General features: G+C 40.3%; 1 protein-coding gene across 1 annotated transcript in view; it reads right to left on the bottom strand.

Annotated features, from left to right (window-relative positions):
* The window catches only part of LOC124273367 (cationic amino acid transporter 3-like), a 52,871-nt gene that overhangs the window by 26,142 nt on the left and 13,738 nt on the right, over window positions 1–12,991 (bottom strand). Inside the window, exons 2-3 of the mRNA XM_046708607.1 lie at window positions 7,128–7,253; window positions 966–1,085 (exon numbers count right to left, since the gene is read on the bottom strand). Of these exons, the coding sequence (XP_046564563.1) occupies window positions 966–1,085; window positions 7,128–7,245 (238 nt within the window). The 5' untranslated portion in view covers window positions 7,246–7,253. The remainder of the gene's footprint in view (window positions 1–965; window positions 1,086–7,127; window positions 7,254–12,991) is intronic.

Genomic DNA, 12,991 nt, shown 5'->3' with positions numbered 1-12,991 from the left:
ACTCAGCCATGTCACAAACTGTAGATATCTCACACTTAGCCATGTCACACATGATAGCAAATCCAACACTCAGTCATATCACATATTGTAGCAATCCCACACTCAGCCATGTCACAAACTGTAGATATCTCACACTTAGCCATGTCACACATTATAGCAAATCCAACACTCAGCCATGTCACATATTGTAGCAATCCCACACTCAGCCATGTCACAAACTGTAGATATCTCACACTTAGCTATGTCACATATTGTAGCAATGCCACACTCAGCCATGTCACATATTGTAGCAATCCAACACTCAGCCATGTCACAAACTGTAGATATCTCACACTCAGCCATGTCACAAACTGTAGATATCTAACACTTAGCCATGTACATATTGTAGCAATCCCACACTCAGCCATGTCACATATTGTAGCAACCCCACGCTTAGCGATGCCACATATTGTAGCAATCCCACACTCAGCCATGTCACGTATTATAGCAATCCAACACTTAGCCATGTCACATATTGTAGGAATCCCAAACTTAGCCATGTCACATATTGTAGGAATCCCAAACTCTGCCATTTCACATACTGAAGCAATCTAAGCCATGTCACATATTGTAGCAATCTGTACCTCACTAGAAAGTGACAACGATATATATGGATATATGTGATTTATATTTTTGTTGCACAAGCGCACGGATGACGTTTAGATCTACCTTGATAATAATAGTCTTTCTCCAATGTTTTCCAGTGACATTACTGTCAGGTCACAGATCAGGCTTTCGTTAGTTCCATTTGATTCACTGTTAGTAACTGTGAAGAGTGGCTTGACATGCAGAAATATATGTGCATTGGTTCATGCAGGTGACCACATTCGTACACTGCTGTAATTTCATAAAATACCTAAAGCCAATGAAAATTGATTAGTAAAGCCCTTAAAGATTAGACAGTTCTTCCACAGCTAATTTCCTACCTGACAGAAGTGCGGACACTCCACCCAACAGTACCGACAGGACAGCTGAAGGGCCCGCCTCTGCACGTGCAATATATGCTGACAGCACGTACACCCCGAGGCCGGCGCTACTCCCAGTACCTGCAACAAACACAAAATAACATCTGAAGAAAATGCTATTTAGATGAAGATGCAAGTATTTGTAAAAATATCCTGTGATCAAAATGTTTTACAACAAAGTATTTTTTCAAAGTAAATTCGTTATGAACACAAGTATTCCAACTTTGTTAACAATGCAACTTTGTAAAGCTGTTAAATGTTGCATTCTATTCTGGTTGCGCCAAAATTGTTTTTCGGGTGTACAAAAAGGCGTGGAAGTAGTGAATATAGTCAAATGCTAGTTTTAAATCTGTAATTGTGACATTCTAGTTGTTTTCCTGTCCCTTGGTTACATATTTTTTCATATAACATAATCAGTTATTAACGTATGACGGCTTTAGACACGATATGACTGAAATATTGTCGATGTGACTACAAATTTTAACTCACTCACTCTCTCTAACATTTGAAATAGTGTTGCGTATGGGTACCGGTGTTTCTAGCATCACAGCGTGACATATATCTATATGTGACATAAACACCCGCTACTTCTTTAAGGATGCGAATGGCTTGTTTTGCCACCGATCATCTCAATATTAAAACATATCGGGACACAAAAAAATGGCTTCACACGTTGTATCAGTGTGAGGAATGGAACATTTTAACGACTAAACCACAATAAACCTGAAGGTATGTCAAAAAAGGTTAACATGAATTATTTTTCAGAAAGCTGAAAGAGTGAGTAAGTATGGTTTTTACGCCGCTTTTAGCAATATTCAAGCAATATCACGGTGGGGAACACAAAAAATGGGATCCACACAGTGTACCCATGTGGGGAGTCGAACCCGGTCTTCGGCGTGACGAGCGAACACTTTAACCACTATGCTACCCCAGCGTTCCAAAAAAGGAATAAAGAAACATAAGAGGTCAATATAATATGTACCCAATGCTTGAGTGGTGGTATGTCATTTGTAAATCGCTCTATTTGCACTTAACATGCAATTGGCCGTCACTTAGTACGTCATAATGACACTAATGCATTTCTTATTTATCAACATACGCACAGCGTATGTTAATGAACAGCACGCTACAACTATTAGATGAATACATCAGCATATAAACAGGTTAAACCATCGCATCAAACACAAGCCAGGGAGTGGTGACAATACATGTCATTACCATTTAACTCTTTCGCCATCTGCGCTACCTAATCAGAAATACATTAGAGATCTACATTATGAGGAACCACTTATTGCGAAAATGATATCTACCATCCGTAAACTCATAAAAAACATATTAGTTACTTCTAATTCTGTCCCTAATGACTACCTGCATCTTTATTTAAATACCGATTGCCTTTCAGAGCTACATACGGTGGTTGCCCACACAACTAATCTGTCTGGCTGATGACATTACAGTTTAAGGCCCAATCTGCCATCTATGACATTGTTTGCAGTTGTGTAATACTGCCGTTTACTTCTACCAGGTGCCTTGCTGGTTGCTTTACATTATGCATTAGTGCAATAAAAACTAATCTGATAAGAATGCTGATGCCATGATGGCCAAATAAAGCCTCCAAGCAATATTCCTGCGGTGATGGTAACTTTGACGTCAGGAAGCTCCAGTATAAAGAAAGCATAAAAGATTGATTTTCTCAGGGGATCCTAAAAGGATTACTGTATCTAGTGATACAGAAACATTTGACAAGGGCATCAGGGAGGGTATTAAGTCAGTCCGAGATAACGAATAGATTTCAATTATTTCCTTTGTACCATCTAAAACATGCCTAAAACTATTGAGGTCTTAAATGAACATAATATTATGCAGAACACCAGTGAAAGGTCGTGACATTCTTTTGTTTAAACATGGAGAACACGGAAATGGATTTATGAAGAACAAGGAAATGGCTTTATGAAGAACAAGGAAATGGATTTATGAAGAACAAAAACAGATCAGCATGTCTTTCATTACTAAAACAGGTTCTGCACAAGTCGAGAGGTATTGCTTTCAAATGCAAACATATCTATCGCTTCGTTATGTATTTTATAGAGCAACAACAATAGGCTAAAGCTTTATCAATTTACATAATCGAAATATAACGAACCAATATAATTATCTCAACATGTATTGCAGCAATATTAAACCTTTCTGTAATCAGACATCAGCAAAATAAACACGTTCTATAGTTGTGTATTAGCGTGGATGTGGGGAGTTTTGTCAATCTATAGAGCTGTTATAAGGTAACAATTCTCCTGTCACCATTGTAGACAGCTGTCTGTAAATCACCCTCTCTAAGAGCAATGATTTCACGCGCAGTTGACTCGATTGATTCGGGAATTGGTTTCAGCAATATATGTCAAAAGAACGGCATCAATCTTCCTTCATATAGTTAAGTGGTGTGACGTCCTTATTTGAGTCAGTGAGCTGAAGCACCACACTCCCAGTACAGCATCTACTTAAGGTATCGCTTATTTTGCATATTACGGTTAATGTTTGAGAATGAGATGACATCGCTGAGTTAACGCCAATTGAAATAGGCGTCCTGATTGACATCTCAAAGTGCCTAGATGAATCCTGGTGAATACTAACGGCACTACACTGACATGTGATGAAGGGTATTCCTAAACGAGCCACAGGATAGGATAAACAGGGAGAGTGCAGAGCACATAAATGAAACAGCATTACTTTCCTGAAACATCTGTGAGGGACCCCCGGAATTTTAAATGGAGATGGTATAAAACCTGAACATCTGAAGATAATTTAAACGAAACACGCCTTGCAACAATGTAATTTTTGTGGAAACAGCCTTTTTTCAACAGTCACCAATATTGTTCTCAAGAATATTCTTTTTAGTTTTTGGATATATTCCCAGCTCTCCTCTCCCTCTCCCTCTGACAGATTCTACCTCGACCAATATCAACTGGTCGTCCCTTTATTTAGATTCTCCCGGGACAATACACATCCTGGATTATGCCGTATGATATGAACTGAGCTATAGGTCCAATGGTAGTTAGGTTTGGACTGAACGCTGAGATCCGCTCCCAAGTCATAAAAATATCCCTTTTACAAATGTTCGTGTAGTCTGCATCTGCAAACCAGAATTTTTCGGTGATAGTTAATGTGATGCAAATAGCAGCCAACGCTTGCGTCATGTGCAGCTCAAGTAACATGATATTTCACAGTGACTTCATCCCACGTGATTCCAGCCTGTATTGATGCAAGAGCAGTGATGTGTGAAGTTTGGAATTGATCTGGTGTGTATCAAGTGTGGCTATTGGCAGTGTTATCACACGTTACCAGGTGGAGGCCTAACCTGCTCTAATGACAAATTGGTTCATTATTGCTGTCGTATTTAACTTGTGAAATCGCAACGACCATAACATGCAGTATAGTTGTTCACGCGGCATGTATAATTCGGGTGTTAAATTGGAAATGGTATACCACAAAAGAATATATTACTCTAAGAATAAGTCTCATTCGGTAAGGAGAGTGCGCAAGACGAACGGATGAGGAATAACGTAATGAGTTATATAGGGCGAGTAGGGAGAGTTGGCAAGTCTAACGGATGAGGAATAACGTAATATGCTACATATGGCGAGTAGGGAGAGTTGGCAAGTCTAACGGATGAGGAATAACGTAATATGCTACATAGGGCGAGTGGGGAGAGTGGGCAAGTCTAACGGATGAGGAATAACGTAATATGCTACATAGAGCGAGTAGGGAGAGTTGGCAAGTCTAACGGATGAGGAATAACGTAATATGCCACATAGGGCGAGTAGGGAGAGTTGGCAAGTCTAACGGATGAGGAATAACGTAATATGCAACATAGGGCGAGTAGGGAGAGTGGGCAAGTCTAACGGATGAGGAATAACGTAATATGCCACATACGGCGAGTAGGGAGAGTTGGCAAGTCTAACGGATGAGGAATAACGTAATATGCTACATAGGGCGAGTAGGGAGAGTGGGCAGGTCTAACGGATGAGGAATAACGTAATATGCTACATAGGGCGAGTAGGGAGAGTTGGCAAGTCTAACGGATGAGGAATAACGTAATATGCCACATAGGGCGAGTAGGGAGTTTGGACAAGTCTAACGGATGAGGAATAACGTAATATGCTACATATGGCGAGTAGGGAGAGTGGGCAGGTCTAACGGATGAGGAATAACGTAATATGCTACATATGGCGAGAAGGGAGAGTAGGCAATGTACTGCATAGGGCGAGTAGGGAGAGCGGTCAAGATTAACGGATCCGGAATAACGTCTTTAGTCACTTAAGGCAAGTAAGGAAAGTGGGCAAGTCTAACGGACGAGGAATAACGTAATGAGTTGCATAGGGCGAGTAGGGAGAGTGGGCAAGACCAACGGATGAGGTAACGTTAAATGATACATACGGCCCACACATTATACACATCCTCCTCCAGAGATTTGGTCCGGGCTCAGTTGCATAACGAGCACATTAAAAATGGCATTGACCTTACCAAGCGTTAGAAAATAGCGTGCAGTCTTAAATACCTTTACTCTATGTCTTAAAACAGCAAAGATGCGGAATAAAATAACGAGGTGCTTGTTATAGTCCGTGTCTCGGTAATTTACGATTTTCAATGTTTATATTCATAGAACTCAAATAATGCTTAAAATTGAAACTGACTGGCATTCCAGTTTGTACTGTGAACCCAGAACTGTTATGTCACGATCGTATTTAAACTCATAGTCTAGTGGTACCTTAAGCAAACCTTAGTGATATTCAGAACTGGTTTTGACATTGATAGAGATCCAAATGTTTTTCCTGACATGCACGTTGTTCGTGCCAACGGAAGCCTCCTAACAGACATCCAGGTGCCACGGGCAACGATCTATCTATTATTGGAGCGTTAAAATCGTTAAAATAATTTTGCTATTTTTTCTACCGTCTTGTATAGGACGACAAGCACGATTGTAGAATAAAGGCTGTTTTCCGTGCAAGGCCGGATTTCTATCATTTATGAACAAATAACACCTTGGATTCATCGGTCAATACTGACGCATGCCCAAATGTGTCATGTTTTCTTTTCCATTCGAGTGTTTTGGGTTCTGCTGTTGTATTTATAGATGCTTTAGTCTGAGAGAATAAGTCACAAGGAGTACGTGCTTCAAGATAAAGGCTCCTAAAATGGCGAAATCCGGATCTATACAGCTTAGCGCAGAAAGTTCTCAAATGGATGAGCACTCGACATTGAGTCTCTTGGATGATGGTGCACACAAAATCTCTCAAACTGGCAGCTATAGCTGCACAACTGACAAAGGGAACACACTCAACACACTTTAGTTCAACACACTCTCGGGTCCTCTGTTCTTTGCTAAAACGGTTGCTAAAAGGATCGTGTTCTCGTAGTGGATTTATGAGACGTGTTTGTCACTGGAACCATTGTCTATCTGCTTCTGGTTCCAATACCAATCTTGCGTTTAGAATATAGGTTGCTGTGCTAGGACCTAGAGTCATAACATGTAGTATTCAGTCCAATGACGATCAGTGTGTACTCGAGCTTGGACAAGAAAAACAGTGATTAATATAATGATTAAAGCCTAACATTGATCGGGTTCGATGATACGAACCAAAGTTAAATAGCTGGACTACATGGTCCGTTAAGTTGATTTGTGGACATGGGTTTGTGTGTGTATGTGACGTGTTTGGTTATGTTATGTGTAAATGTGTGTATCGTGTTTGTGTGTGTGCGTGTGCGTATGCGTGTGCGTGCTTGTGTGTTCATGTGCATATGTATGATGGTATGTTGATGCGATGGCGCGTAAGTTGGTGGGTATATTTGCATGTGCATGAGTGATTTTGAGAGAGTGATTTTGAAAGAGAGAGAGAGAGAGAGAGAGAGAGAGAGAGAGAGAGAGAGAGAGAGAGAGAGAGAGAGAGAGAGAGAGAGAGAGAGAGAGAGAGAGAGAGAGAGAGAGAGTGTGTACTCGGTTTCCTTTATACAGCGTCTGGGCATAGTAAACAATATCATACACTAAAATTATTGAAAAAACACATGAAATGATATGGTGGCCGATATGAAAATCGATTATTCGTGTAAGCACAATCGAAGGTTACTCACCAATTCCAATCAAGTCGACGACGTTTAGACATCGCTTGTATTTTGTATCATGTAAACTCCGTGTATCCCATAACTTCCGCCGAGTCACAGCTTCAAGAAGGCCCCTGCATGTGCGCATACTCAGGCCTGAAAAGGGCAACAGAAAATATACATAACTAACTCATGAACTGCCAAAACACACTGACAAAACCACATCACATTCAGGTTACAGTAAATAGCATAGCACTCATGATCTAAATGCTGGATACCTCCCAGCTGAATTCTTGATTGGCTGAGACAGAGACTTTGAACAACATTTTGCTACAAGAGCGTGTCAGCTTGTAATAGCAGAGCAGCGTAAAGAGACAGGGATCGCAGGCGGTAACAAATGTGACATGGGAGAGGATGGCAAATCAAGGTTCATAATATGGCTCATGGATTCGAGGTTGACGCAACACTGAGCAGCGGATCGCAGTGTCCTTTAACCTCTTGGCACATCATCACCACCAAATTATCGATCAGCGTCGACAGGACTATTGATTTGTAAGAATGCTATCAGCTACACTTCTTTTACATCCATCATGACATTAATCTTCAGACGAGATATGGATTTGTAGGGCCTCACTGGTATACTCCTTATATAAGAACGACAAGAGGAGTAACAGGTACAAGTAGACAATTGATAAGTCTTTGGTGTTCGGTATTTGCAGGAAGGCGAATCGTATTGGACTTTTTCTTGTGTTTATTTAAAGGATTATGATTGCGTTTTGGTTTGAACTTCCCTGGGCCCACCACAGATTGTTGCCTGTGTTGAGCTGTCCAGTACTGATTTATGAACTTTAACCGCCTGATTCTGTGTAACTAAAATATCAACGGTGTTGCAGTGATAATTTGCATCACATTTTGAATGACAAACCCAAAGTAAGATTTCAATGTTCTACCATGCTCCGACGTGACAGGTATCTGTGTGTTGATGCAGAGACAAACACAGACGTCAAGACAAAGGAGCTATTTATGGAGATGCATTACCAAAGACTGCGGTCAGAACTGTCAGATATATTCTTCATGATGACGTTTGGTAGCTCATGTGGATGTGCCACAGGACTAGCGCTGACCGATTATGTCACGCAGGTGTAGATTAAGGGATGTCTGGTCTACAGATCCTGTAGCCATAGTGGGATTATTGGTCTTCGAGCAAACAGCCTGGTTAGCTAGATGGCTGGTTAGTCAATCGATCGGTGGGTTAGTTATGAATGATCAATGCCATTTAGAAATATGTCAAATGTAGGATATGTTATAAGTCGCATTAACGTTTCTCGGGAAAGTACAGATTCTAGAACCTTTGTTGGGTTGTGTCCCATCCGGGATTCGAACCCTCAGAGTCAGGCACCTAAACATATGTTACTTTTGGTTAGTTGGTTGACTGGTGGGCTAATGGTTGGCTGGCTGGTGGTTGGATGAGAGGATGGTTGATTGGTCAGTCTGTCGGATGGGTGGTTGGTTGATTGGTCAGTCTGTCGGATGGGTGGTTGGTTGGTTGGAGTCTGGTTCTTTGGTTGACCGGTTGGATGGTTGGTTGGTTGGTTGGTCGGTCCGTCTGTCTGATGATTGGTTGGTTGGTTGGTCGTTCCGTCGTTCGATCGGTTTGATGGGTGGCTGGTTGGTTAGATGGATAGGAGGATAGTTTGTCAGTCGGTTGGTTGCATGAGAGGCTGGTTGTAATCTTGTTCGTTGGTTGACTGATTGGCTGGTTGGTTGGGCGATCAGTCGATCGGATGGTTGGATAAGAGGACGGATGGGTAGTTAGGGTGACGTCCTACGTTTTTAAAACGATAGCATTTCTGTGTGCTGAAGAGAGGTGATCGAGACACACCACGTACAGGACACGTATCAGCGAATACTTCACACGGTGAAGTTATCCAGAGAAGATTATATTTAGTAAATACATAAAAATAGTATCAATAAATATATCATTTAGATCGAGTGTAGTATATGCTCATTGTAATATATCGTATATCGTAATATATTGATTTATTGTAATATAATACCGAGTATGAATATCAGTATGGTTTTATGTCTTTAGATCAATATTCAGTAATAGTGAGTGTGTTAATAAGTATGATTTTACCAATTCCAGCAGCATCACGTCGAGGACACCCGATTTGGGCTTCATACGTTGTACCCATGTTTACCCATGTTGGGATTCGAACTCGTCGAGAGTCGAGTATGTATTCGTCGAGCGAAAGATATGATCACTTGTGGAACTTGTGTAAAACGGGAATAAAACAAAACCTGGAAAATGTTAATTTTGCTGTTGTCGATTATGATGAGACCCTTTCTAAACGCAAGGCAGAACTTGTGAAAACACAAACACCTTCCGTTTTTAAAATTAAATGAAAAAAGGTGAAAGTTACAGGAAGCGACCAGCCACAGGGTACCATGTGGCAACATCCGATGAAACAGTCATTTCGTGGGAATTATTAACCAGACATTTTACCTGAGGCACGCTAAGAGACCCATGACGAAGTTGTCAGTCGATAATAACCAATTATACTGTGATGCTAAAAACTTATCTGACTTATTAATACTTAAAACAGCTGTATGCAAATACACATTTTTTATTTATACCTCAAGATGCGTTCTTATTGAAAAGCACACAGGTGCACTATCCTGCATTCTCAGCTTCAGATACAATTACCGACGCTCCTTTGTCGGTGATGTCTAGAGAGGTTTCAAAGGTACGGTTTGTATGTTTCATCATCATGGCGCTATTGTTCACGTAATCAATAGGCATGATGCATTCGGGCATGTTTCCCATTGTTATCACACTGTTATTAACATTGGGTTTTGTCCTGTTGTCAAGCATGCAGCTTAACAAAGCACACCCACACTCGTGAAAACAATATTTGTGATTATTTTATTTTTTTTGCGCTCACGCCGGCTTCAAGATGGTCATATATTAATCATACATAGCCGTAGGGAGTTCTTACATTGTATGACCTAGATTCTGTTGCAAAAACATAGTCGACATTGAATGTTTCTTCATTAAACTGCAACCCTGTTAATACGGACAGGATGTTAACTACGAAATCCGGATTAACAAATGTCTGTCTAGAACAATGGACTTTATATATAATGTTTATTTAGTTTATACATTCACTATCGGTGTTCCCATCCCAAAAGAATGTTTCCTGTTCAGGGTGAAATAACTTTCTCAGCGATGGCTACTGATATTTCAATTTGCGTTGTGAATGTTGTAATAATTCATTTCTGTCAGTGAACAAGCGACAAGAGATCACTTTTATTCAGCCTCAGCTACAAATTGGCTAATAAAGAGAAAACTAAACATGACTCTAAACGTCAGGAGATGAATCTTGGAAGATAATTATCTCCATCATTTGATGATCGACGTTAACCATGACTTATGACTCTCAACGTCGAGGGAAAACAAGCCCTCGCTGACACGTCTTCAGTAACGACGTACTGTTTACTGCCTCATTATGCTCAGTCACATCTGTCTTGCAATGAAACTTTGTGGAATGATAAATGCGACGTATGTATGTACTTATGACCAACGCGATAATTTACATATTTGAAGTTGGTCACGTGCAGGTGTCCGTGTTGAGAACGGTAATGGTCATTAGATGGAAAAATTGAAAATAATTGCCTATTAGTCATTCATTCATTAGTCAAGAAGAATATGTGGACCCTCGATAGGTGTTCTGTCGTCTTCAATGACACAGGTGCACAGCGGCTGATTATGGTGTTTTGTAACAGTGTAATGACGGTTTGTGTCAAATCATGATCAATGACCAGCAATTTGCCTCGTTTCATTGCTCGTTTTAGGTTATTTCGTAACACAGCCATAACCACTACGGTAGAGGAATCGACCTCATTACTGGTTTTCTAATGAATCCCTAGGTGCTGGACAGGCTCTGAATGAGTTTTATGGAGCTATTTGCGTACTGGGAATAGCTTCAATGATGGACGTTGCAGCGTTGTTGGTGACTGTTTTCGCAAAACACTTTTGTGAAACCGGAACTTTTGAAATCTAACGCGAATTGGATTTATTTTAAGATGCTACTCATAAGAGCGTGTGTGTCACAAAGGGACTTTAATTGCAGGACTGTATAGGGTTTAAAATACATATGAGCAAGAAGGCGTACGTAATTATCATGGCTTCTTTCGTCCATTGTAAAGTCCTTTCATATTTTCTCTGAAGGAATATTAAATGTTTGTGTTAACTTTGAAGAACAACCGTTTCATGCCATGTAATGCATTAGAAAACAAGTGCGGATGGCGACCTCAGATTAGACAGGTTGCTAGGGTGAACACATTATCCTAATACTCACCTCAAAGAGTTCACCCGTGAAGATATTTGGAATTTGTCTTCAGCAACCCATTTTCGTCATAAGAGGCGACTTACTGGATCGGGTGACTCACTGGCTTGGTTAAAATATGTCATCGTATCCCAACTGCGTAGATCGATGCTAATGTTCTTCACCACTGGATTGTCTGATCTCGAAATCATTATTTACAGACCGCCGCCATATAGCTGGACTATTGCTATTAAACAATACGGAAAACAAACAAACAAACACCTCAAACTCCCAACGATCCTTAAATGAAAGAAAGGCCATGATGTCATTCTGTCAGTATCCCATGACATGTACTTTCCATGCCAATGTCAGTTTAAGTGTATCCTAAACAGAACTACTTTCCTAATTAAACATGGAAATTCATACACCGGATGAAGCCACATCTAGTGCTTGTTTATCTCTTATCTCTAAAGGCAAATCTTATTGATGCACACAACGACAAACAGACAGGGTTAGGATAACTGATAACTGATGACCTGACTGATAATTGATACCAAGATTCTGTCCAAAGGAGAGTGGACAATCCTAGATATTTACTTCGTCTGAAGTAATGACTTTGTACAGCCAATATGGAAATGCATTAGATATAGAGAATCTCACCCAAGTGTCTACTGATATCAATTATATCAACACGAGTTGATAAAGGTACAAATATCCGAGGCTTGCCGAGGATATTTTTACCTTTATCAACGAGTGTTGATATAATTGATATCAGTAGACACGAGGGTGAGATTCTATTTATCATCAAAAATCATTCTTCACTAGTTTTCAATGAATGTACATCTATCAACACTGTACTACCATTAGACTTGCAGTGCAGCGATGTCATAGCATTGTGACGTCATCAAGTTGATGACGTCATAGCATTGTCAGGGCATTGTACAAAATCTACTGTCAAAACGATATTTCCTAGGAGATATCATATGATCTTACACAAGCGATATCTCCTGTGGAACACAGTTTTGGATGATAAACATTCTTACACTTGTCAATCATACTTGAAATTTGATGACTCAAAAGAACGCAAACAGACAAGTTAGATATGTTTTATCAGACAGTATCAGTAAACACTAGAGCATTGTGTTAACGAACGTACAATCTGACGCGATGCACATTAAAACTGCAGCGGTAACAGAATAACACAAGACAGGTTCGACCCTAGGCATTGAGGGCCAGACGGTCTGATTTGAGTCCGTCTATGAAATCTGATACCGACCGAGAACTGTTATAGGAGATGATTATCGCCACTGTGATACCTTACAGCACCTACGTGTCGTATCAAATATTTATTGCCACCAATAAACTGTAGAAGGAATAATCAATTAATTCAGTTGTCCCCAGGGAAGTACGATTTTCTTGTAATTACTTCCTCTGGACTACAAGCCATGTTTGAGGCAGTGCGTGCCTAGTGTTGGATTATCACAGCTTCACATTGTTTATGTCGATGAGGACGTCAAAGACAAAATGATTTCCTATGCAGTACAGATAGATCAATTTCCTGAAGAC

Source organism: Haliotis rubra, unplaced genomic scaffold (genome assembly GCF_003918875.1).
Source record: "Haliotis rubra isolate DU_JTF1 unplaced genomic scaffold, ASM391887v1 Scf18, whole genome shotgun sequence".
Taxonomy (NCBI): Eukaryota; Metazoa; Mollusca; class Gastropoda; order Lepetellida; family Haliotidae; genus Haliotis; species Haliotis rubra.
This window is presented reverse-complemented; position numbering and strand designations above follow the sequence as displayed.